General features: G+C 31.7%; 4 protein-coding genes, 6 non-coding genes and 2 pseudogenes across 12 annotated transcripts; all 12 read left to right on the top strand.

Moving 5' to 3' along the window:
• The first annotated feature begins 381 nt into the window (after nt 1-381).
• Nucleotides 382-1,934, top strand: MYCTH_2295502 (uncharacterized protein). Its single transcript, XM_003658943.1, has one exon. The coding sequence runs from the start codon at nt 638-640 to the stop codon at nt 1,796-1,798; it is 1,161 nt and encodes a 386-aa protein (XP_003658991.1). The 5' UTR covers nt 382-637; the 3' UTR covers nt 1,799-1,934.
• Nucleotides 1,935-12,653: 10,719 nt separating this feature from the next.
• On the top strand, nt 12,654-12,725 carry MYCTH_t43. Its single transcript has one exon. It is a non-coding gene; the product is annotated as a tRNA-Lys (tRNA).
• Nucleotides 12,726-12,830: 105 nt separating this feature from the next.
• On the top strand, nt 12,831-12,901 carry MYCTH_t44. The gene has a single exon. It is a non-coding gene; the product is annotated as a tRNA-Gly (tRNA).
• Nucleotides 12,902-13,059: 158 nt separating this feature from the next.
• On the top strand, nt 13,060-13,132 carry MYCTH_t45. Its single transcript has one exon. It is a non-coding gene; the product is annotated as a tRNA-Asp (tRNA).
• Nucleotides 13,133-13,256: 124 nt separating this feature from the next.
• On the top strand, nt 13,257-13,327 carry MYCTH_t46. The gene has a single exon. It is a non-coding gene; the product is annotated as a tRNA-Sec (tRNA).
• Nucleotides 13,328-13,519: 192 nt separating this feature from the next.
• MYCTH_43648 (uncharacterized protein) lies at nt 13,520-14,044 on the top strand (the record flags this gene model as incomplete). Its single annotated transcript, XM_003658942.1, has 1 exon — nt 13,520-14,044. The coding sequence occupies one exon, from the start codon at nt 13,520-13,522 to the stop codon at nt 14,042-14,044; it is 525 nt and encodes a 174-aa protein (XP_003658990.1).
• Nucleotides 14,045-14,266: 222 nt separating this feature from the next.
• MYCTH_t47 lies at nt 14,267-14,339 on the top strand. The gene has a single exon. It is a non-coding gene; the product is annotated as a tRNA-Val (tRNA).
• A 7-nt stretch (nt 14,340-14,346) lies between these two features.
• Nucleotides 14,347-14,418, top strand: MYCTH_t48 (annotated as a pseudogene). The gene has a single exon. The product of its transcript is annotated as a tRNA-OTHER (tRNA).
• A 1-nt stretch (nt 14,419) lies between these two features.
• Nucleotides 14,420-14,507, top strand: MYCTH_t49. Its single transcript has one exon. It is a non-coding gene; the product is annotated as a tRNA-Ser (tRNA).
• Nucleotides 14,508-14,650: 143 nt separating this feature from the next.
• On the top strand, nt 14,651-14,722 carry MYCTH_t50 (annotated as a pseudogene). Its single transcript has one exon. The product of its transcript is annotated as a tRNA-OTHER (tRNA).
• A 3,264-nt stretch (nt 14,723-17,986) lies between these two features.
• On the top strand, nt 17,987-19,105 carry MYCTH_2054219 (uncharacterized protein; the record flags this gene model as incomplete). The annotated part of the gene is made up of 1 exon (XM_003658941.1): nt 17,987-19,105. One exon carries the CDS (start codon nt 17,987-17,989, stop codon nt 19,103-19,105), a length of 1,119 nt encoding a protein of 372 aa, XP_003658989.1.
• A 254-nt stretch (nt 19,106-19,359) lies between these two features.
• On the top strand, nt 19,360-20,988 carry MYCTH_62710 (uncharacterized protein). Its single transcript, XM_003658940.1, has one exon. It carries the CDS (start codon nt 20,416-20,418, stop codon nt 20,650-20,652), a length of 237 nt encoding a protein of 78 aa, XP_003658988.1. The 5' UTR covers nt 19,360-20,415; the 3' UTR covers nt 20,653-20,988.
• The last annotated feature ends 6,944 nt before the right edge of the window (nt 20,989-27,932 follow it).

The raw sequence follows: 27,932 nt of genomic DNA, 5'->3' as shown, positions 1-27,932 counted from the left end.
GCAGGAACCCCAAAACAGAGACCGGTCTCCAATCGGGAGACCTCGAGGACCAGATGATATACCCCGCCCCACGACAGCAGCTCTCCGACCCACAACCAAACGAACAATACAACACCATCACCATCGTTGCCACCGTGCCTGTCCTCCATGAGGACAGGACAGGAACCGATGCTAGCGGGCCGGGTCTATAAACAAAAATGAGTCGCTTTCTTCCCGGTGAGCACTGTCGATCTGGGCTGGCAGGTCAACTTCGTCCCTCCCCACAATTCTTAAAGAATACACTACGTATTGTACTCTAGAATTTAAGCACTTCGAGCTCGCTTAGCAGGGGGTTTGGTCAGGCCACCTAATAACTGCACCAAGTACGTAGATAACCGACCGTCAACGAACTGGGTAAATAAAGATGGATACCTTGCAGGAAGCCTCCCTACCCACCCAGTTAGCGCACCAAGGCCCTTTCGGCTTCGCGAACCTGCGGGCGAAATACCGAGCAAATTCCATCTATCGGATTCATTCCGTCTTTGCTACTCCGTACTATGTACCTCGGTCTCAGGCAGACCAGGCCCCCTTTCCACTCTTTCTTTTTTTTTGTTTTACTTTTCAACAATAAAAATAAAACAAAATCATCAAGACCGCAATGCCCGTTATCATCACACCAGACCCTCTGATCACGGGGGGCGGTAAGTGCCGCGACCAGGTTGAATCCTCGCCGTCCCAGCTACTCCGATGCGTCTCGCCCAGCGACTCCAAATACCCCATTCTCCGCTCCTCCTTCACCTTCCCAGACCACGGCAACGACGCTTCACCCTCCTTCGTCGCACCCGCCAAAAACGGCCTCACCCACGCCGTCATCCGCGCCTGGCAGCAGGACCTGCACCTCAAACTGCGGCCCGACGACGTCTGGCTGGCCATCCTAACCCAATTCACCTTCGCCGTCAACGCCTACGCCGACTCCCTCCGCTCTCTCTTTGTCTCCCATCAGGGCCGGCTCCCACTCGCCCTCGACGCTAGCCCCGACAGCGTCGAAACCGTCGACGTGGGCGCCGTCGCGCGGCAGCTGGCGGCCATGGTCCGGCAGAAGCTCAAAGACCCCGGCATCGCTACGACCCTCCTCCCCGAGTTTACCACCACGACCTCGCACGACCGCGCCACCGCGGCCATGGTCTTCCTCGGCACCATGCGCGAGTACTTTAGCTACGATATCCACTTCGGCTGTAGCTTCCCCTCCGTGACCTTGCTAGGCGAGCGGCGCGACTGGGCCGATATACTCGCGCGTATAGCCTGGCTCGCGACGGTGGTTGGCGGCCGGGAAGAGGCCGTTGCGGCGTGGGCGGCGCGGTTGGCCAAGGTGCTCGAGTACATGGTGGCGAGCTTCGACCGGCCGGGCGACGCAGACGTGAGGCGGTTCTGGACCAGCGCGGTGCACCAGGCGGGCGGGCGCTCGTCGGGCGCCGTGACGACGCTGTCGGGGTGGCTGACGGCGTTTTGTTGGTGGAGTGCGGACGGGGAGAGGGTGAAGGATTATTATAGTGATGATGGGGAGCTTGCTCGGGAGGGGAAGGGGAAGGATGGGGGGTGTCAGCGGCTCGTGCTGGACGGTGTTGGGTTTCCCGTCATTGATAGAGAGAGGATCCCGGCGGGCGTCGTAAGGGCCCCGCTAGCGTTGCACCACGGTCCACGGACGGAGAAGGTGGTGTTGCTGGCTGGCTCGATGGGGATGGAGGTGCTTATTGAGGAAGACGATGAAATCGCCGTTCGACCTGCTTCGGGGTGGTGGATGTTGGCGACTTCTTCTTAGACTTGGACTAGGGCAGACACTTCAAATTACCTCTTCTCCTTGATATTCCTTCTCTCCCTCCCTCGCGCTGGCAACGGTTGGTTGAATCGTCTAAAAACGCAATAAAATTCGAATTATTAAACAAGCTTGTTTTTTTTTCTCACTTATACACATCACCAAAGTACGTCTTGTGGAAGTCCCGGAGCCTAATATACATAGGGCCAAGCTCCTCCTTAAGGACGTTATCCACATATTTACAGTGTTCGACGAATTGGCAAAGCTGCTAGTGTTGCGCAGCTATATAGTGTTTGCTTGGCTAGAAGACGCTATCGGTCGGGGAGGCAGGGTGGATTCGGTGACAGCATCGTATACTCGGTCCTAGATGAGGTGTCGGAAGCTGTGGAGCTTCCAAGCGTATTAGCCACGCGTTTGCCACAGCTGTATGAGGCTGTTCAACGCATTGGCCAGTCCCTTTGTCTATAAATACCACTCGTTTTTGTCTCCTTTGTAGATAGCTTCAACAAGGCACTGTCTCCTTTATACAGCCACCCACTGCAGACTGCTTTCAACGCTCCCGGAGCTTCTACTGCGTTCGGCAGTTATGAGCCCGGCGCCTTGACTGCTCCTCTGCCGACGCATCTTCAATATCAGTGGAAGCTTCTTCTATTACGAACTCTCTTACCCTGCTTCAATACGCTTTCGACGACGCATCCATCTATCATGTCTGAGATCCCAGTCGAGACTTCTACGCGCCTCATAGGGCCTAGTTCCTGGAACTCGTAGTATATTGAACTATAGTTACTGGCTAAATTCGCCGGTATATAGGGATTTGTCGACCCTGACGGCGCCTACGAGCCAGATCTAGAAGTTCTATAGCGCTTAACCTATAAGTAAGCTAGAGATAACCTTATCCTAGCTTCCTAAGAGCAGCTCTAAGAAGGATTATTGCCCTTGATATCTATAGATTTGATACCTTCTAACGTAGCCGTTATAGCCGAATTTGTATGACTATAAGACTCCTTTTATAAAGATATTGTGTACGTTGTAGACGTTAGTAAGCGGATGGGACAGCTATAACGCTAGCTGGCGTATACCGTGGATCCTAAGCTCTACAAAGCTGTGAAAGCGCGTAGGAAGAAGGATGTCAACCTTATTAGGGAGATTATCTAGGCGCTTTGTTCTATACTTATACCATCTGTTGTAACGCTTTATATAATGGTTATAGCATAATATATAACTAGTCTTGACATAGCTAAGCGTTTAGGAGTTAATCTATAGCGCTAGATTTGTAACTTTAATGTCACCTTCTAGTAAGCTATCTAATATAATATCCTAGAGGTATAGGGCGTATAAAGACTTTATACCTTTCTTAATACTATTACTATATATATTCTACTAACCTAGGTAGCAAATAAGAGGATAGAAATTAAGCTTGCTAATGGTATAGGATAGCTACTTCCAGAGCTTAGTACCCTCGTTATGATGGCCAAGATCCTAATTAATAACGATATATAACCTAGAGTCTCTTAGAAGTATAGAATCTTCTTGATAACTTATATACTAATACTTCCTATAGCTTAGAAGAGTAGTAAAGAGAGAGGCAGAGACTTATATAGAGACTTTTATAGTAGTTAGTAATATAATACGAGATGTCCCTATAAGCGTCTAAGATATCTATAGGATCTAGTAGACTATTATATACTTAAGTAAGCCGTCTATAGTAACAAGTAACGCTTGTACCTTTCTAATAAGGAGTATAAGAGGATTTGCTAGGAGCTTGACAAGCTAAAGTAGGCTAGACTAAAAAATTAACTTATTACTAAGTGAGGGGAGCTATCCTATTCTAGGTAGTTAGGGGTAGGATACCCTAGTTCCCTTAATATATCAATTATTAGCCCTTAACTACTTGGCGAACTCTTAACTTACTATAGGGCATTTAATATAGTCGCTCTATAGCGTTATCCTCTTTTAGAAAGCACTTTGCTAGACTTATATAGTATAACCTACTTAGTTAACGACAAGAAGTTCCTTTTACTTAGGACGTTTATTAAGGTAGAAGATTCTAAGTTCGTCGAAGCAGGTATAATGACCTTTTCTATTAGTAGGAGGGGTATTTAAGTAATCGAGAACGTTCTAGATAGACTATATAGACCGCGTACCGAGAGCCTGATACTTAAGGATATCACTATTATCAAAGGATTCTATATTAACATTGTCTCGGAAGCTCTATTACTTAAGGTAGGCGCTTAGTACTATAGCTTAGATTGCTCTTTATATTTCAGAATATTAGAAAATAACTTTATTCTTTGTAAGTTAGAATGTAAGTATAATCTTACCTTCCTCGAATATAAGCTACTTTCCTATTATTCGAGCTTTCTAAACTACGTCTTAACTAGTAAAGCGGGTATTATAAATGTTTATATGTCCTTGTAGAACCTGTTCGCTACATACGGTAGAAGGTCCTAGACGCAAGCGTTACCTACCATAAGAGAGGACACCGAGGATCTTTAGCACTTGAGAGCTAGCTACCTTAGACTAGAAGTGTTAAAAGCGCTTATTAATAACGCTAGAAATGTCTATATCAAGGGGACGGCGTATATTAAGTACGAGAGCTATACTTGTACTTACGTAAGTAAGGTTATCTTTAGGAAAATACTACCTAAGTAGAAGTCTACGTGCCTGTTCTAGCAGGTAGCCATTTGACTATCCTAAAGCAATTAATAGATTATGATAGCTGCTTATAATTATTAACGAGTATAGTAGGAAGCTCTTCCCTTTCCTTCTAATAACGAAGTCGCTAGACCAGATCATAGGAGTTATCTAGAATTTTGAGAGCTAGGTAAGACGCTAATATAGGCTCGCTATCTATAAGATTAAGCAGGATAACGATATTACTACGATTAGTTTAGTAGGGCGCACACCGATACGCTACTAGACTTAGGCTATAGAAAGCGGTATTGATTTTAAACTCTTACCTTTATATACCTATAAGCCTAACGGACTAGCGGAGCGAGTAGGGCAAGAGCTAATCTTACGCTTAATTAAGATGCTTAACGGCGCGAATCTGCTTATAAAGCTCTAGTTAGAAAGCGTACAAGCGGTAGTATACTTATACACGATAAGCTCGAGCTATATTTATTTATTTAGAACTCCTAACGAAGTGCTTTATAGCTAGTTTAAATAGTACTTTCGCTAGTACAAACCTAAATTAATAATTACGTTAACTAGCGACTTATACCTAGACTAGAGTAGTATCTTTATATATAGATGCCGGATATATGTCCTCTATAAGGATAGGGAAGCTAAGCGGCATACAAAGGACTTTAAGGTACTGCTACATAGGCTAATAAAGTATCTTATAGGATATCGCGCGTCTAACATCTATCGCGTTTAGATATCTAAGCTCGATAAGGTCATTATAACTCGTAACGTTCGCTTCGATAAGAAGACTTTCTACCGTCTAGGCGAAGAGTAGCCGATAGAGTTATCGCTAGTAGTAGCGAGCTAGGAAGTCAATTAGTTCGATCTTAGCGAAGATTCCTAAGATACTAACTTTCTCTAGGAAGCGTTATAATAGACCTAATAACTAGTAGAAGACTCTATTATAGTAGCTTAGCTACCTTTATTATAAGAGAGTCTGGCGATAGACTAACCTCTCTAATAGGGTCAAGACTTGGGGGTAAGGGAGCTCTCTAATATATAGCCTACAAGCGAGTAATTAGTTCTAGAGACTCTTATAGCGGAAATACAAGTAATAGACAAACTTACCAAATAGATAGAGAGCTTTAAAGGACCCTTGACCCCTGAATATACGCCTAAGCCCTTGGTGACTTGCCCCGCGCCGGCTAGTAAAGGGGATGTCTACTAAGAAGTAGGAAGGTTTAAATTAGGGCCTTCCTAGTCATTAGCTAGCTAACTAGACGCTAGGGAGAGTAGGGAAGCTATCGAATCTAATAGAGGGATGCCTTCTATAGAAGAATCCAACGCGTATAATAAGTGGACGGAAGAGCTAGGAGCTAGGGACGGTATTACTAATATATCGTACCCAGCTAGGCTAGAGAAGTAGAGCGTTAAGCAAAGTCCGGATTAGCTAACGTATCCTCTAGAAGGTAGAAGTGAAGGAGAAGCTATTTAGTAACCTCTTGCTAGGAGAGGTAGAGGCAGGAGGAGGGCTTATAAGCTTAGGGACCCTGTCTAGTTAAGCAAACGGCTATGAAATAAAGAGAGGGTTAATTACTATTACTCCTTTATCTATATAACTAAGGAACTCTAGCGATAGTTCTATAAGACTTACCTACCTAATTAATAGGAAGCTTACCTAGAGGACTAGAGTATAAGAACGATATATATAGTATTCGTTACCGCTATATAATAGAAGGATACCATATACCTTAGAATAGCCCTAAATAAGCCGTATTAGTATATTAACGATCTTACTTACGTTCCTACTAACTAGTAGGACCTATATAACTACCTGTTAGGATAACAGTTTAAAGACACAGCTCGTAAGGAGATATATAACTTAGAGAGCAGGGAAACGTAGAAGATTGTACCGCGTAAGTAGGCGAAAGCGCGACCTATCCCCTTGAAATAGGTCTTCGTGTATAAGTTTAATAAGGACGGTTTCTTAGAGAAATATGAGGCAAGGATCTATATACAAGGAGATCTATAAGATATTAGCTTAGTAAAAAGTACGTACGTAGCTACTCTAACAGCGTAGTCGTTCCGTATAATAATAGCGATCGCTGTATACTTCGACTTGGAAGTTAAGTAGTTCGATATGGCGTAAGCGTTCCTTAACGCCGAACGACCAGAAGACAATCCCGTCGTCTGCGAATTACTAGAAGGATTTAAGCAGCCAGGGAAATATATAGAGTTACGAAGAGCTCTATATAGCTTGAGAGACTTGCTACTCTTATGATATAAGGAGTTCTATAAAATGCTATCAGATCCGGGTATAGAACCATCGGGCGAAGAGAAGTGCCTCTTCTTGAGCTATGACAAACGAGTCATCCTAATCTTCTATGTCGACGACTTCTTGGTCTTCTTCTACAAAAGTAACGCTATAGCGGCCAAGCGTATAATAGAAGGAATCAAAGCTCGATACGACGTCTATAAGCAGGGTAATGTCGGTTAGTTCCTTGGTATTAGGGTGATTTGTAACCGACCTACATATAAGATATAGTTAGTCTATGACTAATATATTAGAAAGGTAGTAAGAAGATATAGACTAGACGTGCCTAGCGTGTATAAGCTAACTCCCTTAAGCTATAAAGAACTTAAGAAGTTCGAAGGGAGCGTTACTAGTATATAGATTAAAGAGTATTAGGAGCTTGTCGGATTAATCCTATACTATATAGTTATACCATATCTAGATATCTTATATGCTTATTTAGTACTCTCTCGATACCTGACTAACCTAGGACTAGACTACTTGTTAGAGGTATAGCGAGTAGTAAGATATCTATTTAGGAGCTCTTACCTATTAATCTAGTATAGAGGCGAGCGAGTATTAGAAAGTCCGACGCTTATAATCGCTAGAGATGCTTTATATATAGATAATCTGGATACGTGGTATTCGTTATAAGGATATATCTTCTTCCTATTCGGAGGTCCTATTATATAGAAGGCGTTACGCTAGGATACTATTATGACGTCAAGTACTAAAGTAGAACTTCTAACGCTCTCCCTTATGGCAAGAGAGGCTATAGTACTTAAAAGGCTAATTTGTTTAATACTTCAGATAAATTATTATTATTATTTAATATAAAACTTAAATTTAAATATTTATATTTATTTTCCAATAAATTAAAACTTTTTTTTGCTAAACTTTTTTCTACTATTCTATTTACTTTAGGTAAAACCACTTTATTTAGAATAGTATCCATTGCAACTAATATATTAGCTTTTCTATTTAAAAGTTTAGATGTTAATATTTTAGTAAAAAAATCAGCATGAAAAATAACAGATTTAACATTAACAATATTAAATTCTACTTTTTTATTATAATATTTTATTATAAAATTCTTTAATTTATATAAAAGTTTTTCTTCAAATTTATATTTATTAAGACTTAATCTTAATTTATATTTTCTGAGAAGTTTTAAGTTTTTATATAATAATGCTTTAATTGATTTATTATATAAAATATCAGAACCTTCTACATGTCCAAATATTTTTTTATTTTTATAAATTAGTAATTTAACTTTATTATAAAAAGATTTATTTAATTTTTTTATTTTTTTTAATAAAGCTACCTTTTCTCTATTATATACATAAACAGTTAAAATAGCTTTATTATTAGTATGCTTTATTTCAGCTTTACTTGCAAATATTTTATTTAAAGAGGAAGATCTAAGTCTATAAGGTATATATTTTTTAAATAAAAATTTATGATTAAATTGCAAATTGAAGAAATTTTTTATTAAAGAATTAATATTTATATCATAAACAGGTAAGTTTTTTAGATTATTTGAATTAAAAACATAAATACTATTTTTTCATTCTCTAGATACGGGAGGAAAATATCTTGTATTTCCTACATCAGATCTTTTTACTTTAAAAGGTATTATCTTATTATTATTTTTAATATATTTGCTAAATATATTTAAACTTTTAGTTTTATTATTCATAATAATTTATATCACTTGTTTTACATATTTTATACATAAAGAAAAAAAAGAAAGTTAGGCATTAACAAAGGATTATTGTTAGCATTACTCACCTTATAGTCGTTAAACGTTTTTATCTTCATCTAAATGCTAAGATAAACTTCGCTTCAAATTTACTTTAACTAAAAAGTAATTTTTGAAATTAACCCAATATATTATTAATAATTTTTTCTTAATATTGAAGGACAAACATCCCTAGCGTAGCTTTTCCAAAAATCCAAGATCTTTCCTTTTTATATCTTGTGATCCTATGCCCCGCTTACACGACTGTAAGATTTGTTGTTAATCAAACAATAAGGCAAGATTAAGCCATTAAGCTTTACATATAACAAATAATCTTATTATTAAAATAATAATAAGTATAAAAATATAAGAGTTTACTCAATATATTTTTTTTATTACGAATAATTTCTCTTTAAATAAAATCTTACCCTAATTCATTGAAATTAATATGCGGTTTAATGTATATATAATTTTTATACCGTGTCCAAGGACTATATATACATATAGTATATATGTATATACATTTTATAAACTGTGCATATATGATTCTATATAAAAAAATAGCAAACATTAATCTTTTAATTTTAGACATACCCATTTACTCTTTATAGGGTCTGTGCCCCGCATAAACTATCTCCTAGCAATTGTCCCTTACTAAAGCAAGGTTTCAATAATGTGACAGAATTATAAAGGTGTTACAATTGTATCTTATCGATTACCTTCTACACTAGAAAAATTCCCGATCACATTCAGTAATTAGTAATAGTAAAGCTACATAGGGTCTTCTCGTCTAACTAGGGGTAAACTGTATCTACACAGTTATTCCAATTTCACTAAGTCAATCATAGAGACAGCTGTTGTATCGTTACATCATTTATATAAGACCGTATTTAACGGCCAAGGCGTTTCGCTACCTTAGGACCCTTACGCTAAGGCCGCCATTAACCAGGGGTTCCTCTAAAATCAAACTTTAATTTAATTAATTCGTTAACCAGCCGGCATCGGGTAGAAATCATACTTAATACTTAGATTTATCATCTTTTGTAAAGTGCTTTGTTTTAATTAAACAGTCGTATAACACTATTTCATGCTTCTTCCTTTTTACTCGTATTAATCGAGAAGAATGAGCCTTCCTTATCCCGAAGTTACGGTAGTTAGTTTGCCGAGTTCCTTTATAATTGTTGCCTCATTTATGCCTTCGTATTCTCTACTAGCTTACTTGTGTCAGTTTCTAGGTACAGTTTTTAAATTACTTACTTTTTCTAGCACATTTTCCACGTAAAAAAATGTTATCCTTAAAAGTAATAAGATTTCCTTATCGTTATAATCTTTAGATTATAAACTTAGAGGCCGTTACTTTTCTATATCCATAAGCTTTAGGCAAGAGGTAATTATACTTGCCCTAAGTACTAGAACAAGTATAACTCCTTCTTTTTTGTTACTCATGTCACCATTATCACTTGAGTTCTATTATAGTTTTCTTTAAAAAAGAAAAGTCCAATATTAACTTAATGTTCTGCTACCCCAATAATAACATTAATATTAATGTTATATATAGACAAAGTTTCGGTATATTATTTAGATCCGATAAATTTTCGATGCTTTTAAGATTTAACAAGTGCTCTGTTACGAGATCTTTAAATTATAGCTGCTTCCAAGCCTATCTTCTTGTCGACTTATATAAAAACTTTCTTAACTTCACTCAATAATAATTTTGGAACCTTAAACTTTGTTCTGGGCTGTTTCCCTTTTGACATACAACCTTATCATTCTATATCCGATAGTTCAAGATCTATCTTTGTCATTCCGAGTCTATATACTCACCGATAAAATCTTTACGATCCCCCGATGTTTACAAAAAAAATGTATTTCATAGAAAATATCTATGAGAGTATACATCTTGTATGAGATTAAGTTCTGTACCTACTAAGATGTTACTTGAACTACCTACTATTATAGGTTTCGCAGAAAACCAGCTATCCTGGTCAGAATTGTCTTTTACTCACTTACTATAGTTCTTCGGATATCTTTGTAACGATAACCTGTTCGGACCTTTATAGTCCTAACTATAGTAAGATTACCAGGCTTCGGGTCTAACTTTAGACACTATTTATTATTTTAATGATCGGTTTAACTACGTATATATATATTATATATATTTATATTTAAATTTACCATGTATTATGTTTTACATTAAGTAAACATACAATACTATAATATATTGTATATATAAATACACAAATATTTATCGCTCGCATCTAATGTTAACTTGGTGACCCATTATGCAAAAGGTACGCTCTAGCTTTTTATTAAAGCATGAGCTGCTTATAAAACTACTATTTTAAAAATGTTTCCCTCACGGTGCTTTTCACTGTAATTTTCAGGATCATCCTTTTCATTTAGTATCTCCGTCTCCTTGACCTTTATATACAAGTGTTAGTTTATTAAATTTAGCTACTAGTGCTGCATTATCTATGCATAATTTTCATAATGGTTATATTTTAAATATAGTATCTTTCATACTTGTTGCTTCATCTATGTCTTTTTGATTTAGAGATGTAATATCTGAAGGTACTTTTTTAGGTAATCATACACTGGCTGTACAAAAAGGGTTAAATATAGGAGTTATATTATTTATAGTGTCTGAAGCACTATTTTTCTTAGCTATATTCTGAGCTTTCTTTCATAGTGCATTAACACCTACTGTAGAGTTAGGTGCTCAATGACCTCCTATGGGTATAGAACCTGTAAATCCTTTTGAATTACCTCTTCTTAATACAGTAATACTTTTATCAAGTGGTGCTACAGTAACTTATGCTCATCATTCTTTAATATATGGAGAAAGAAAAGGAGCTTTATATGGATCAATAGCTACTATATTATTAGCCATTATATTCACAGTTTTCCAAGGTATTGAATATAATGTTTCATCATTTACTATTAGTGATGGAGCTTTTGGTACATGTTTTTTCTTCGGAACAGGTTTCCACGGATTCCATGTTATAATTGGAACAATTTTTTTGTCAGTTGCTCTATGAAGAATATATGCTTACCATTTAACTGACAATCATCATGTGGGTTTTGAAAGTGGAATTTTGTATTGACATTTCGTAGATGTAGTTTGGCTTTTTTTGTATGTAAGTGTGTACTATTGAGGTTCTTAAATTTCCTTGATAGTACACTGGATTATATGAAAAATTTAATAGACTACATCTTGTTTAGTTTTATGCCAGAATTTCAAGAATCTCGCATTATATTGTCGGCATGTAATATAAACAGTGAAAGTTCAAATAATACTTCTAATATACTTTATTTTTCTAACAATAACCCAGATAATAATGAAGGTTCTGATTCTAATGATAATCAAGACTCTAATTCTAATGGTGATTCAAATTCTGACGATGATGATGACGATCTAGAAAATGAGAGTAATGTTGAAGAAATAAAAGACCATAATGCACCTGAACGTATTGTAGATGATTTAAATATGGTGGATAGAGCTAGAAAGAATGACCCTGAGGCTTTAGAATATTTAAAACGAGAATATGGTCACTTTTTTGATGGTACAACAAAAGATCAAGCAATAAAGGATATTGAAGGATATTTAGAAGATGAATTTCCAAATGAATTAAAAAGATCTGAGTATGAAGCAGATGCAATGGAAGCCAGAGAAAAAGCTAAAGGGATTAAAAATATGGTAGATGCATTAGAAAAAGCGGCGGAAGAGACTTCAGACTCTGAAAAAAAAGAAATAATATCTGCAAATATAGAAGCTTTAAAAGATAGACTAGCAGAAGAAGAAGAAAAAGCCGAAAAAGCGGAACATGCCGCAAAAACATATGGAAGGTATGAATCTGAAGAGGATGAAGAAGAAAATAATAAATCTAAACGCCCTCTATCATCTGCAGGAGAAGATGAAGAAAAAAGAAATAAACGTCAAAAATCTAATAATGATGATGGTGAAGATGGTAATAACTCATCTGGTGGTATAGGTCCTTCAAGTTCTTCTGGTCCTTCATACCCTGGTCCTTCTAGTGGATCTGGTGGAGGTGGTTGAAGTAAAATATTAGTTATTTTAGGTGGTTTATTTGAAACACTATCACAAGTTATTGAAAATTTTATTAATATAATGTAATGTATATTACATTATAATAATTTATTATTATATTATCTATATATTCATTTATATAAATATAAATGAAGGGACCTTAGCATAATGGTAATGCAAATGACTTTTAATCATTCGGATGTTGGTTCGAATCCGATAGGTCCCATTTTCGTATAAAATAATATATTTGATATTTAGAAAATTAGGTTATTAGTATGTAGTACTATTTACTATTATTGTAAATTGGATATATATTAATATATTTAATTAAACGATTATAGTTTAATGGTAAAACTCCCGTCTTCCAAACGGATTTTGTGAGTTCGAATCTCACTAATCGTAAATTATTATGATATGTTATTATTATTATATTAAATTAATTTTTGAAATTAACACTGTCTAGTTGTTAAATTCTAGTTTTATGTGTGAAAAGCTTTTTTAAAAAAAGTAGTATTATTCCATAAAGCACTATATATATAGTAATAAGTTTAATAACTTAAGAACTAGTAACTTAATTGGTAGAGGACTTCCCTGTCACGGAAGTAGGTGCCGGTTCGATGCCGGTCTAGTTCGTATTTAAGGAAAAGTTGCCATAGGTAAGGCGAGATATTTGCTAAATATTGTGTATAACACCTAGGTGTTCGAGTCACCTCTTTTCCGTTTCGTAGAATAAAAAAAAAAGTGAGGGGTTATAATAAAGAGTATAGTTTAATGGTAAAACAGAAAGCTTCAACCTTTAAATTCTTAGTTCAAATCTAAGTACTCTTGATAGGCTTAGCTAAGCTTAGCTTAATTAAGTCAGCCTAGCCACCAGCCAAATTAGGCAGTTGGTAGTAGGTTTTAATTAATAAATGTAATAATACGGAAATAATAGTTATTGTATATATATATATAAATAGCTTTATTTTTGTTTTATTTCTAATTTCACCTTTATCTAAGAGGTATATAATAAAAATTATTATGAATAACGAAAAATATTTATTTTTATTAAATGAAATTTATACAAATGGTTATACCGATTACATATTAGATATTCTATCAATTTTAGCGGTTATTTCTGGTATATGTGTAATTATAAGCAAAAACCCTATAGTGTCAGTATTACATTTAATAGCATTATTTGCTAATGTTTCTTTCTATTTAATTATAATAGGTTTAAATTTTATAGGTTTATCTTATTTAATCGTATATATAGGTGCTGTATCTATCTTATTTTTATTTATTCTGATGTTAATAAATATTAGAACAAGTGAACTTCAAAGTAATACTAGTAATAGTATCCCTTTAACAATTATCGTAGGGATAGTTATTAGTTATTCTTTATTCCAAATGTTACCTTATGGCGTTTTAATATCAAGTCATTTAAGTGACAGCAATTTAAATGAAAATATTTATGCTATGCAAGTAGCAGGTGGACAATATAATAATATTAATAGTCTTAATACAGATAAAAATGATTTATTTTTTATAACATCTAAAATATGAGATGGTAATTTAGCAGAAAATAATCATATTACAGCTATAGGTAATATAATGTATACTAATTACAACATATGATTAATAATAGCTAGTTTTATACTTTTATTAGCGATGGTAGGAGCTATAGTTATAACTATAAAACCCAGAAAAAATTAATTGAATGATAATTAAGTTCAATTTAAGCTAGACCTACTTAGTAACTAAATATTGATTAAATAATAAATTTAAAAGAAATTAGCTCAATTGGTAGAGCAACCGTTTTACACACGGAAGGTTAGGTGTTCGAGTCACCTATTTCTTACCTTAAAAATTCTTTAGCTTAACCGGTAAAGCGCATTCTTGATAAGGATGATAATCAAGTTCGAGTCTTGAAAGAATTAAAGAGAATTGGCTGAGCGGTCTAAAGCGGCTGTCTTGAGTACAGTTATAGGGCTGTCCCCCATCAAGGGTTCGAATCCCTTATTCTCTGTATATGTTAATATATCTAAGAAGTTATAAAACTTATAATATTAAAGTAGGGTGTTACCTATTAAATAATGAAAAGTATCTTAATACTTTTTCCATAAAATAGATAGATTAATACGTATATAACTTATATATAAGTATCTTATACAAATCATAGTTTAATTAGTAGAACTTATTCTTTGGGAGAGTAGAGTCTGAGTGCGAGTCTCGGTGATTTGAAGCATATAAATACTTATGAGTTATTTACGTAGATTAATAAAATACTTTATTTCTACTTGTAAGGTAGTGGTGTGATAGTATCAAATATCTCATAAGATAAGTATTTAGTCAAATTCAGTTGACTATACTTTTTTATAAAAAATAAAGTATTAGTATATTTAATAGATAGGGTATAAACTTTAATTAAAAATAATAACTTATTAGTTATATAACGGGTTAAAGTCATATTGGTTGCGACATTTCACTTCTAGTGAAATTTTTCTGTGTTCGAGTCACAGTAATCCGATAAATTATTTTAAGTATTAGCTAAAAATAAATAGAAATGTAAATGATATAAAGACATAAGTATATATATTATTGATATACGAGTATATAAAGAGACTATTATGGAAATTGTAGCTATGTATTAAAGAGATTTGTTTAGATTATGTTTAAGATTTTTATCTTTAACTATAACATATGAACTCTTAGAGAAATTATTTAATAAACGAAGTGAACTGAAATATCTTAGTAACTTCAGGAAAAGAAATCAAACGAGATTCTATGATTAGTGTGAACGAAAGTAGAGTAGCCTATTTAAATAAGTAAAACGGCTTGAAAGCTGTTTGAATTTAAGGGGAACCCTCCTCTAATTTACTAGAATAGCAGCTAATCAAAGCTCTGTATCAGCCTTTTTAACTAATAGAGTAGGGGATTGTTTTTTAACAATAGGTATGTTCGCTATATTATGAAGTTTAGGTAATTTAGATTACTCTACAGTATTCTCATTAGCTCCTTATATTAATAGTAATGTGGTTATTATTATAGGTATATGTTTATTAATAGGTGCAATGGCTAAAAGTTCTCAAGTAGGTCTTCACATTTGATTACCTATGGCGATGGAGGGTCCTACTCCTGTATCAGCCTTAATACATACAGCTACTATGGTAACAGCAGGTGTATATTTATTAATGCGTAGTTCACCTCTTATTGAATATAGTAGTACTGTATTATTATTATGCTTATGATTAGGAGCAATAACAACTGTATTTAGCTCTCTCATAGGTTTATTCCAACAAGATATTAAAAAAATAATAGCTTATTTAACGATGAGTAAAAATAAAAATAAAAAAAGTAAGGCTCGCACGGTATATCCGTTTAATATACTAGTGTATCAAACTATATGCGTTGAGGGTATTTTTCTACCTTTAAATAACTATTCGTCCAATTCGCAGATAACCAAAGCTAGTGATTATTTACAACAGCTGCGCATATGCTGCTGCCATAATCACGGTAATTTCAGATTTTTTAATTCATTTATCATTAAATGATTACATCTGTGCACTAGCATTATGTACGGGTTAATAAGATGAAAATTTGAAATTAATAAGTTAGTAGGAATTTCAGAGACTATACGTTTGATGTTAATCTATTTTGAATTAAAATTAATTATTTTAATGTCAAAACTCTTTATCAATGATACATACGCTCCTGCTCTTCAAGAGCAGCTTTCATTTAATATCAATAAACCTTTATTTCAATCACCATTTTTAAAAAAAAAAATATTTCTTTTTAGTATTTAGTAGAAAAATGTCTACAAAAATAACTACGGATAGTTTAGATGAGGAGTATTATGATGATGATGATGATGATAAAGATGAAGACTTTGTTAAACGCCCTGTTGAATTTGTCAAAAGGTCAAAACCGATAGACAAGAAAGATCTTACATTTAGAGAGTGACTAGCAGGGTTAATAGATAGGGATGGTCGCTTTACTATAAATAAACGAGGACTAAATCCTCGGTTTCAAATAACTATGGATGCAAGAGATGAAAATGTATTAAGGCTATTATAATCTCGATATCGGGGAATCGTAAGAAAAATATCAAATGGCTATTCTGTTAAATATAAACTAATAAATAGAAAAGGTATAATGGCATTATTAGAAGATATTGACGGATTAATTAGAAACCCTACCCGTTTATTACAAATGTCTAAACTATGCCGAAGATTTGGTATGGAATTAAAGGATTATAAGAAGAAAATTAATTTTGATAATGGGTGATTTAGTGGATTTCTTGATAGTGATGGTTCAATACATTATAAGGAGTCCATAGGACAAGTTCTTATCAGTGTAACTCAAAAAAATAAATATTTATTAAATCTTTTAGCTAATACTTATGGAGGAAAAGTAGATGTTTGCCATAGTAGAAAAGATGAATTTCAATATTCTATTTATAAAAAGAAAGAATTATATAGGCTAATAGATCAATATTTTAATAAGTATCCTTTAAAGACAATAAAAATGAAAAGAATTAATTTAATAAAAAAATATTATTGAGTGAAATTAACTGATAAAAATGAAGAGTACTCACCTGAAAATATAAATGAATGAGCTAAATTCAAAGATAAATGAGATAATTTTAAAGATTAACAAAGAAATGGCCCAGGTTGTAATAATTAATAATTATAACCTGCTTACGAATAGTTTAATAACATATTATATATATAATATGGACAAATATAAAAGCACAATTAAGGGGATCTTAACTAATCTATCGAGAAGAATATTAGATAGTTGGGGTTTTTTTAAAAAACCCGAATATTGTATTTGCAATTCTTCATATTTAACATATGAGGATGATCAAGATGATGATCAAAATTTTAATCATTTGAAATTCAGTGGATTCAATCTAGAATTTATGAATAAAGTAGGAATGGATATGAATAATTTACTTCCTAAAAATCTGCAGTTACAACACTTATACGATTATAATAAATTTATTTTGGATATAATCGTAGAAAATGTAACAACTACAGGTATAATTATCCCCTTAATAGTAATATTAACATGTGTAATAGCAATCATAACTATACCTTTAGTTCTATGTATGGTGCCGTGGTGAAGAGTCAATGGCCATCCTGTAATGCCTGGCCCTTATATGGGTTTACCTGGACCTTTTTGAAAAGATAGTCCTAGACCTAGACCCATGGAACCTCCGGTAAAACCATCAGGACCTAATCCAGCTCCTTTTCCTCTTAAAGACCCAGGAAAACCTGCACCTGCACCTGCTAAAAAAAAATAATTATTTTACGATTGCTAATATTATTATGTTATAATATTTGTTTAATACTAATTAATTAGTTAACTGGTCAACTTAGACTTAATTGATACTAACTGACTGATTAGTTAAATTTAATTTAAGTAATCTAATACTAGTTAACTTATTAATAGGTAACTATTATAAGTTATATATATTATGATTATTATGATCAGCAACTAGGAATGATGGTTGTTAGAATCGGATTATCTTCTTATAACATAGCTCTATTCCATTTAATAAATCATGCTTTTTATAAAGCATTATTGTTTTTAGGTGCGGGTAGTGTTATTCATGCTGTAGCTGATAATCAAGACTTACGTAAGTACAGTGGTTTAATTAATTATTTACCATTAACATATTCAGTTATGCTTATAGCAAGTTTAAGTTTAGTTGCTTTCCCTTTCATGACAGGTTTTTACAGTAAAGATTTTATTCTAGAATCTGCTTATGGACAATTTAGTTTTTCTGGGGCAGCGGCTTATATAATAGCTACTGTGGGTGCGGCATTTACAACTTTATATTCTGTTAAAGTTTTATACTTAACTTTTTTAGCTAACCCTAATGGTACTAGAGCTTATTATAGACTTGCTGTTGATAACTTGTTTACTAACTCTAAAAGCTATAAACCTGCTCATGAAGGAGACTTTTTCTTAACTTTACCTTTAGTTATATTAGCATTATTTTCTATATTCTTTGGTTTCATTACTAAAGATATATTTATAGGTATGGGTTCTAACTTATTTGTAGATAATAGTTTATTTATTCATCCTATATATGAAATAATGATAGATACTGAATTCGCTGTACCTGTTTTATTTAAATTATTACCTTTCATATTTACTATATCTTTTACTGTAATAGCCTTAAGTTTATCAGAATTATTATCGGAATTGGTTATTTATTTTAAATTATCTAGATTTGGTTATAATATTTTTGGTTTCTTTAATCAAAGATTTTTAATTGAATTTTTTTATAATAAATATATCACAAATTTAGTTCTGATTTTAGGAGGGCAACTTACTAAGGTTTTAGATAAAGGTAGTATAGAGTTATTTGGACCTTTTGGGTTAGAAAAAGGTTTAATAAAATTAAGTAAGAATATATCATCTTTAAGTACAAGTCATGTGACAACTTATGCATTATATATTTTAATTGGTTTAGTTATGTATTTAGTTTTCAGTTATAATCAATTTAATATACCGCTTATTTTAATAATTTCACTTTTATTAATAGGTGATAATGGTAAAAATAACGCAGAGACTTTATCTAGTGGTATAAATTATTATAATAATAAAAACTAATAAATAACTCTATAATTTATATATATAATAAGGTAATGTTTTCTACATCCTTTGTTAAACTCTAATAACTCTAGAATAATTTAGTATACTTGATACATATTCCGGCGGAGGAGGTTGAATAGATATATTAAAATTAAATAGTCTTTTGGATTATTATTTTAATATAATAATATAGCTTTTAGGTAATATCTTATACTTTATATAGGTAGTAGCTGGTATGGTATGGTGTATATTAAAATGGAAAATTTAAAAATATGATTACTATAATATTTAAAAAAAATGGCAATTATTATTTAATAAATACCTGCAGGCGGCTTCTGTGGTTATTCCGCAACTGATTATAGGTTATATTTGTGACCCGTGCCTCCTGCTTTGCTTATTACACATTACGTTAACTTAAGTTAACGTAATATATAGCAATGGTTGTAGTTAAATAAGTTAATTGAAAGTGTATATTAATACAAACATTATTTGTTTGAAATAATATACGGGTAAGAGGTGGGTATTTAAACGATTAAGTAAATCATATGTTGTACAATATTATGTACAATATATTATAATATGGCTATATGTTGCTTAATGTTTAGTAGATTAATATTAAAATATAATTATTTTTAAATATAATAATATATTATAAGGTTATATATTGTATGGTGTACTGTAGGAGGTTTGTAGTTTGGTTTAATGATCTTTATTAATTTTCATCTTATTTTATTAAAAAACACATGAGAATATTAAAAAGTCATCCTTTATTAAAATTAGTTAATTCGTATCTTATTGATGCATCACAACCAAGTAACATAAGTTATTTATGAAACTTCGGTTCTTTATTATTAGTTTGTTTAGTTATACAAATAATAACAGGTGTTACTTTAGCTATGCATTATAGCCCTAATGTATTAGAAGCTTTTAATTCTATAGAGCATATTATGCGTGACGTAAATAACGGATGATTAGTACGTTATTTACATAGTAATACAGCATCAGCTTTCTTCTTCTTAGTGTACTTACACATAGGAAGAGGAATATACTATGGGTCATATAGAGCACCAAGAACATTAGTTTGAGCTATAGGTACAGTAATACTTATACTTATGATGGGTACAGGTTTCCTTGGTTATGTATTACCTTATGGTCAAATGTCTTTATGAGGTGCAACAGTTATTACTAACCTTATAAGTGCTATACCATGAATTGGACAAGATATTGTTGAGTTCATTTGAGGAGGTTTCTCCGTAAATAATGCAACTTTAAACAGATTTTTTGCATTACATTATCTTTTACCTTTCATATTAGCAGCTTTAGTTTTAATGCATTTAATAGCACTTCATGATATAGCAGGTTCAAGTAATCCTTTAGGTGTTTCAGGTAATTATGATAGAATAACATTCGCTCCTTATTACTTATTTAAAGATTTAGTAACTATTTTCATCTTTATTTTTGTTTTAAGCGTATTTGTTTTCTTTATGCCTAATGTGTTAGGAGACAGTGAAAATTATATTATGGCAAACCCTATGCAAACACCTGCTGCGATTGTGCCTGAATGATATCTTTTACCTTTCTATGCTATACTAAGATCTATACCTAATAAATTATTAGGAGTTGTTGCTATGTTTAGTGCTATATTAGCAATAATGTTATTACCTGTAACAGACTTAGGTAGATCTAAAGGTTTACAATTTAGACCTTTAAGTAAATTTGCTTTCTGAGTTTTTGTGGTAAATTTCTTAATATTAATGAAATTAGGAGCTTGTCATGTGGAAACTCCATTTATAGAATTAGGACAATTAAGTACAGCTCTATATTTCAGTTATTTTGTATTAATTATGCCTGCAATTAGTTTAATTGAGAATACTTTAATAGATTTATCTTTAGCAAAAAAATCAGGGGTTAACTAATATAATAGGTAATTATAAACTTTTTAAATAGGTTTATACTTCTAGAAAATTCATGGACAGCAGAAGTAGTCTGGTTCTTATTACAACTATAATTTTTAGTACTGCTGGTCTGGTATAGCAGCTTATATCTGTATAGGTACTGCAGCTATATATACAGTATTTCTTAGATTATCCTAAATCTACATAAGTAATAAACCATCCAATAGACAGGGTAAGTATAATAAGATTAATATATGATATATATATAAATGCTATATCTATGTTTCAATATAATATTTTAGTACCTTAGGTTCAGTCAGTATTGTTTTTATTAACAAATATTGCATTAGAGATTAGTTCTAATGTTAATGACTTAAGACTAGAAAGTCAAATGCTCTTGTAGAATTGAATTATATGGTACTGTGGTTGAAACTTTAGATAATATTCATAGTCTTATGTTTAGCTGTCAAATATTCATTTTATAAAAAGTAGATTAAATGTGGATAATCTACGGTAATCAGTATATATTATATCAATAACTTATTTTCATGATTGAATTGGCGGCTTCTTTAATGCAAGCTTATAAAAAAATATTGAGTTTAATTGGATACAAATTGGTGTCCGTTAAGTATTAAAAAAAGGTTTTTAATAGTTAATTTACTACATTATATAATATATACAATATCATAGTAATTAGCTTAATAGAGAGTATTTCTCTAGATATATAATTATCAAAAGAGTAATAATATAGATAGGCCCGCAGAATTAAAATACTACAATTAAGCTTTTTAGTGAACGATATACATATTATATGTAATTTGTACGTTTTAAGAAAAAAATTTTTTTTGATATTTTATTTATTTAATGGCTACTTGCTATTAGCTGCGGATGCTACTACAACTACGTAGGCGGCCACGTAGGCGGCTACGTAGGCGGCTATGCTAATTCTATTTCTGATTATTGTCCATAATCTTTTTATTTTCTAGAAAATAAATAATAATCTTATTATAACCAAAAATAAAAGTGTATAATATATATATATTATACGGATTATGAAGTAGATGGTTTACACTTTGATTGCAAATCTTAAGTAATAGGTTCGATTCCTACATAATCCTAATTAAATTTTTTAATTATCTTAAAAGATATAACAGGTAAGATATATATATATTAATATATATACCTTCGAAAAAGGTTAGTGAATCGGAAGAAGCCGAGAGTTATTTATCATACTCATCTCAACCTAGAGTAATTTCTAGTTGAATTGAAAGATGATTTTTATCAACTAATGCTAAAGATATAGGTACATTGTACTTAATCTTTTCACTATTTTCGGGGTTACTAGGTACAGCTTTTTCTGTTTTAATTAGAATGGAATTAAGTGGACCTGGTGTTCAATATATAGCTGATAATCAATTATATAATAGTATTATTACAGCTCATGCTATATTAATGATTTTCTTTATGGTTATGCCAGCTTTAATAGGTGGTTTCGGAAACTTTTTATTACCATTATTAGTTGGTGGTCCTGATATGGCATTCCCAAGACTAAATAATATAAGTTTCTGATTATTACCTCCTAGTTTATTATTATTAGTATTCTCCGCATGTATAGAAGGAGGTGCAGGTACAGGTTGAACTGTTTATCCTCCTTTAAGTGGTATCCAAAGTCATAGCGGTCCTAGTGTTGATTTAGCTATCTTTGCTTTACACTTATCAGGTATAAGTAGTTTATTAGGTGCAATGAACTTTATAACTACAATAATGAATATAAGAGCTCCTGGTATAAGATTACACAAATTAGCTTTATTTGGATGAGCTGTAGTTATAACAGCAGTGTTATTATTATTATCTTTACCTGTTTTAGCAGGTGCAATAACAATGCTTTTAACAGATAGAAATTTTAACACATCATTCTTTGAAACAGCTGGAGGTGGTGATCCTATTTTATTCCAACATCTTTTCTGATTCTTCGGACATCCTGAGGTTTATATTTTAATTATACCAGCTTTTGGTATAATAAGTACAACAATCTCAGCTTATTCTAATAAATCTGTATTTGGATATATAGGTATGGTTTACGCCATGATGTCTATTGGAATATTAGGGTTTATTGTATGATCTCATCATATGTATACTGTTGGTTTAGATGTGGATACAAGAGCTTATTTCACAGCTGCTACATTAATAATTGCAGTTCCTACAGGTATTAAAATATTCTCATGATTAGCTACATGTTATGGAGGTTCTATTAAATTAACTCCTTCTATGTTATTTGCATTAGGTTTTGTATTTATGTTTACAATTGGAGGATTAAGTGGTGTTGTTTTAGCTAATGCTTCTCTTGACATTGCCTTCCATGATACTTATTACGTAGTTGCTCATTTCCATTACGTTTTAAGTATGGGAGCAGTATTTGCAATGTTTAGTGGATGATATTTCTGAGTACCTAAAATATTAGGTTTAAATTATAATGTATTACTATCTAAAGTTCAATTCTGAATTTTATTTATAGGGGTTAATCTTACATTCTTCCCTTAACATTTCTTAGGTTTACAAGGAATGCCTGAAAGAATAAGTGATTATCCTGATGCATTTGCAGGGTGAAATTTAGTAAGTAGTATAGGATCTATCGTAAGTGTAGTTTCTGCAGGATTATTCTTATACATTGTTTATAATCAATTAGTTAACGGTGAACCTGTAGGTAGAAATCCTTGATATAGAATACCATATTTTACTGATTATGTACAAGGTGATTTATATCAAGGTGTTGCTAGTTTAGAATGAGCTTTACATAGCCCACCTAAACCTCACGCTTTTGTAAGTTTACCTTTACAAAGTAAAATAGGTTTAAATAGTTTAAGAAAACATTTAACTATAAAAAATTTATCTTTATCTTTAGCTATGGCTGGTATTTTTTTATATAGTAAGAAATTATATAGTATCCGATATTTTATTAAATATAGCATTATCATTAGGTAATATTCAAATTATTTTACCTAAAGACTTATTAGCAGGGTTCACAGCTACAATTTTTAAATTACCTCTACAAGGGGTTATAGAGGATATTGTAGATACATTAAAAGCTCCTAGCGCTAATTTAGTTTTATTAAAAGGTTCTGATGGAGCTTCTGGTTCAGTTGAAGTTCCAGGTTTAACTGGAGCTTCAACTTCAGCTGAAGGTCAAGCTTCGGGTTCAGAAGCTGAGCCTTCTGAGTCAGGTGAATATTCTGATGCAGAATCTAATGTTACTCCTAATGTATATCCTAGTGAAACTCAAGAACTTATATACAGTCCTAACGAAAAATTAAAAGGTCTACCTAAAGATAAGTTAGAGAAAGTTAAAAGTGAAATAGAAGAAATGAAAGAATTATATAAATTAGGTAATGCGCCTGCACGAGATGCACAACTAAAGAATCTAGATATAAAATTACAAATATGTAATGAAGAGCTAGAAAAAATAGCAGCTTCTGAAGAAAATAAAGGTAAAGAAAAAAATTAATTTTCTTTTAGAAAGAATAAGAATTTAGTATTATACTTGCTTATAACTATGTTTAATTAAAACTTTTCGGAAGCCCTTACAAAAAAAATACTTTAAATCTGGCTATATGCCTGGTGTGGTTATTTTATTTGAAAGGTTATACATTTTTTATTCATACTATGAAATAGGCGACTATCTATAATTTTCTTAATAGTCGTAGAGTACATGTTAATATGGGTTTATAAATTCATTCTATACTATACATAGTTAAATTTTATATTTCTAAAAAAGAATACACTACACAATTTATAGAAACTTTTAGGTAGTGTAAATTTTAATTTTATTTATACTTCCAGATACAAACTGGTGTATTGTAGTGGCCTAAAGCTACTTAAGTATACCTAGAGAGAAATATATGTAGTATAGTCTATATGTATGTGTGGGTGAGTACACAATACTCTACCTAGATTAAAGAATTTTTAAGATATATATAGTTTAATATTATAAAAAATAAAGATTGTGGTAAATAAATCATTATCATGATTGTTTAAGAGATTTTTACTTAATTTTCTTTTTAATTAATGAAGATTAAAACATTGAATATTTATTATCCCTTTTAATATTTAAAGGTAGGTTTATATTTTGTTAAAATGGTATTAACTTTTTAATATTTTAGTCCATAGTTATAGAGTAAATTTGTCTATGTCTAATAATATTCAAGGTAATAATTTTATATTGGAGTATCCAAGATAATCTAAATATGATTCAATTAATACATGTGAGCAATAAAGCTGTACTTGATACATAATTTAGTGATTACTTTAAATTATTTCTTATAGGGTCTGCCTAGGGTTTAGATGAAAGACTATTTATCAAAAGACCTTTAATCTTATAATTAACAACCTTAGGTTCAAATTTAGATTGATCTTTTTGTAAAGCGATATGCTGTTGGTTATCTATCTTCGCTCCAATAAATAAAATTGAAAATACCTTTATAAGGATATAAGAAGTTCAACTTAATAAGTAAGATCTAACTTTCAAAGAAAAGGAAGGATTCGACTATTTATTCTAGCCCTCTTAAAACTATGTGTATAATATTAATACGGCACTTAAAAATGTTAAATTTAAGGAGAGATAAAAGATTAAGTGATTACACTGTTATTTTTTTATAGAATAAAAAAGAAGAAATTACTAAAAATTATAAATAGTTTAAGAATATAAAAAATATTAAGTAACTTTGGCCAAATAAGGTAGGGTTAGCTTTGTTTTAAGGTGTTGTTTAACTCAGTTTATGTTATGGTTAATACATATGGTTGCAAAAATAACCATCTACAATGGGTTGTAATATATAATGAAAAGTATTAAGAACTTTATGAAAAATAATATGTAAAATAAAATGCTTAATTTATATTATCTCTTCTTAAATATTTTCATAATGAAAGCGAACGTTTAAAGAAAAATTGCTATAACTATTTAATAAGCCAGCCAAAAGAGAATAAAAGAATATTAAAAGGAGATATAAGTAAGATAGGGAAAGTAGGCAAGGCCTACTAGCACAACACAATGGTTATTAAGCTAATCTCTTTTTACTCTCCACTCCTCTTTTCCTTTTTTTAATTAAGAATTTCCTATGTATTATTCTCCTACGATCATTTCATTAATTGAAGTTGTTTTGGTATTAGTTCCAGCCTTGGTTGGTGTTGCTTATGTAACTATTGCAGAAAGAAAAACTATGGCAAGTATGCAAAGAAGATTGGGTCCTAATGCTGTAGGATATTATGGTTTATTACAAGCATTCGCGGATGCATTAAAACTTTTATTAAAAGAATATGTAGCACCTACGCAAGCTAACATAATATTATTCTTTTTAGGTCCTGTCATTACATTAATTTTCTCTCTATTAGGATATGCAGTTATTCCTTATGGTCCAGGATTAACAGTTAATGATTTCAGTTTAGGAATATATTATATGTTAGCTGTATCTTCTTTAGCTACATACGGTATATTATTAGCTGGTTGAAGTGCTAATAGTAAATATGCTTTTTTAGGTTCTTTAAGAAGTACAGCTCAATTGATTAGTTATGAATTAGTTTTAAGTTCAGCTATACTTTTAGTTATTATGTTAACTGGTAGCTTAAATCTTACTGTTAACACTGAATCTCAAAGAGCTGTTTGATATGTATTGCCTTTATTACCAATATTTATTATATTTTTCATTGGATCTGTAGCTGAAACTAATAGAGCTCCTTTTGATTTAGCTGAAGCTGAGTCAGAACTTGTTAGTGGTTTTATGACAGAACACGCTGCAGTAGTTTTTGTGTTCTTTTTCTTAGCCGAATATGGAAGTATAGTTTTAATGTGTATACTTACAAGTATTTTATTTTTAGGTGGTTATTTATTGATTAATGTTTTAGAAATATTTAATATAAATATATTTGATATTATTCATTTTATGATGATTTATAACCCAATCTTTGTAGCAGATTTCGACTTATATTGAAAATATTATTATATTTATACAGAATATTTCTTAAATAATTCTATTATAGATGGATTATTTTATGGGTTAAGCTTAGGGTTAAAAAGTTCTATATTGATATTCGTTTTTATATGAGTAAGAGCTTCTTTCCCTAGAATACGTTTTGATCAATTAATGGCTTTCTGTTGAACAGTTTTATTACCTATACTGTTTGCTTTAATAGTTTTAATACCTTGTATATTATATAGTTATAATATATTCCCGGCTAATATATATTTACTATAATTAATAAATCCCTTTGTTTTTATTACACTCTTTCCTAGTATATATTATTCTAATAATAATAATTATAATAATTAGTTATATAATAAATCTTTTCTTTAAGTAGGGTATAGTTATATAATGCTAATTTTATGGTTATTATAGTATTATTAATAGACTATCTACATTATGTATTATTCATAATATTATCTAATGCGGTTAATTATAATAGTATACTACTAGTCTTGTTATTAGATACTTATGTATCATTTTATTTTTCAACTAAAATATATATATATATATACATATAACAGATTGTATATATAATACGAAAATGTACTATTAATAAGGGGTAAGGTTACTATACTACCTGGCTACGAAACAAGTAAAGTATAAAGTATTTCGTGATTTACGAGATACGAAAGACAAAGCATTATTATAAGGTTTCACTGTACTATTAAACCTGGACATTCTTAGATATCAGATGTTTTTCAATATATTCAGCAATCTATCTCTGGTGTGAAGTTTTATTGCGGTTAATTGGTGTACAAGTAAGGGTAGCTATCTTGTTTGGGTGTCTTTATTATATTTTTTGCTAATTATACCTATAATAGGTATATTCTTAATATCTACAATACATAGTTTTTATCCTGTAACAGTACCAATAGAAAAATCTATAGAGAAAGGTGCTCGTCAGCATACAGGACATCTATATTCTTCAGATAGAAA

Source organism: Thermothelomyces thermophilus, chromosome 1 (assembly GCF_000226095.1).
Source record: "Thermothelomyces thermophilus ATCC 42464 chromosome 1, complete sequence".
In the NCBI taxonomy this organism is placed as follows: Eukaryota; Fungi; Ascomycota; class Sordariomycetes; order Sordariales; family Chaetomiaceae; genus Thermothelomyces; species Thermothelomyces thermophilus.
Note: the sequence above shows the minus strand (reverse complement) of the source record. Positions and strands in the feature narration are given on the sequence as shown.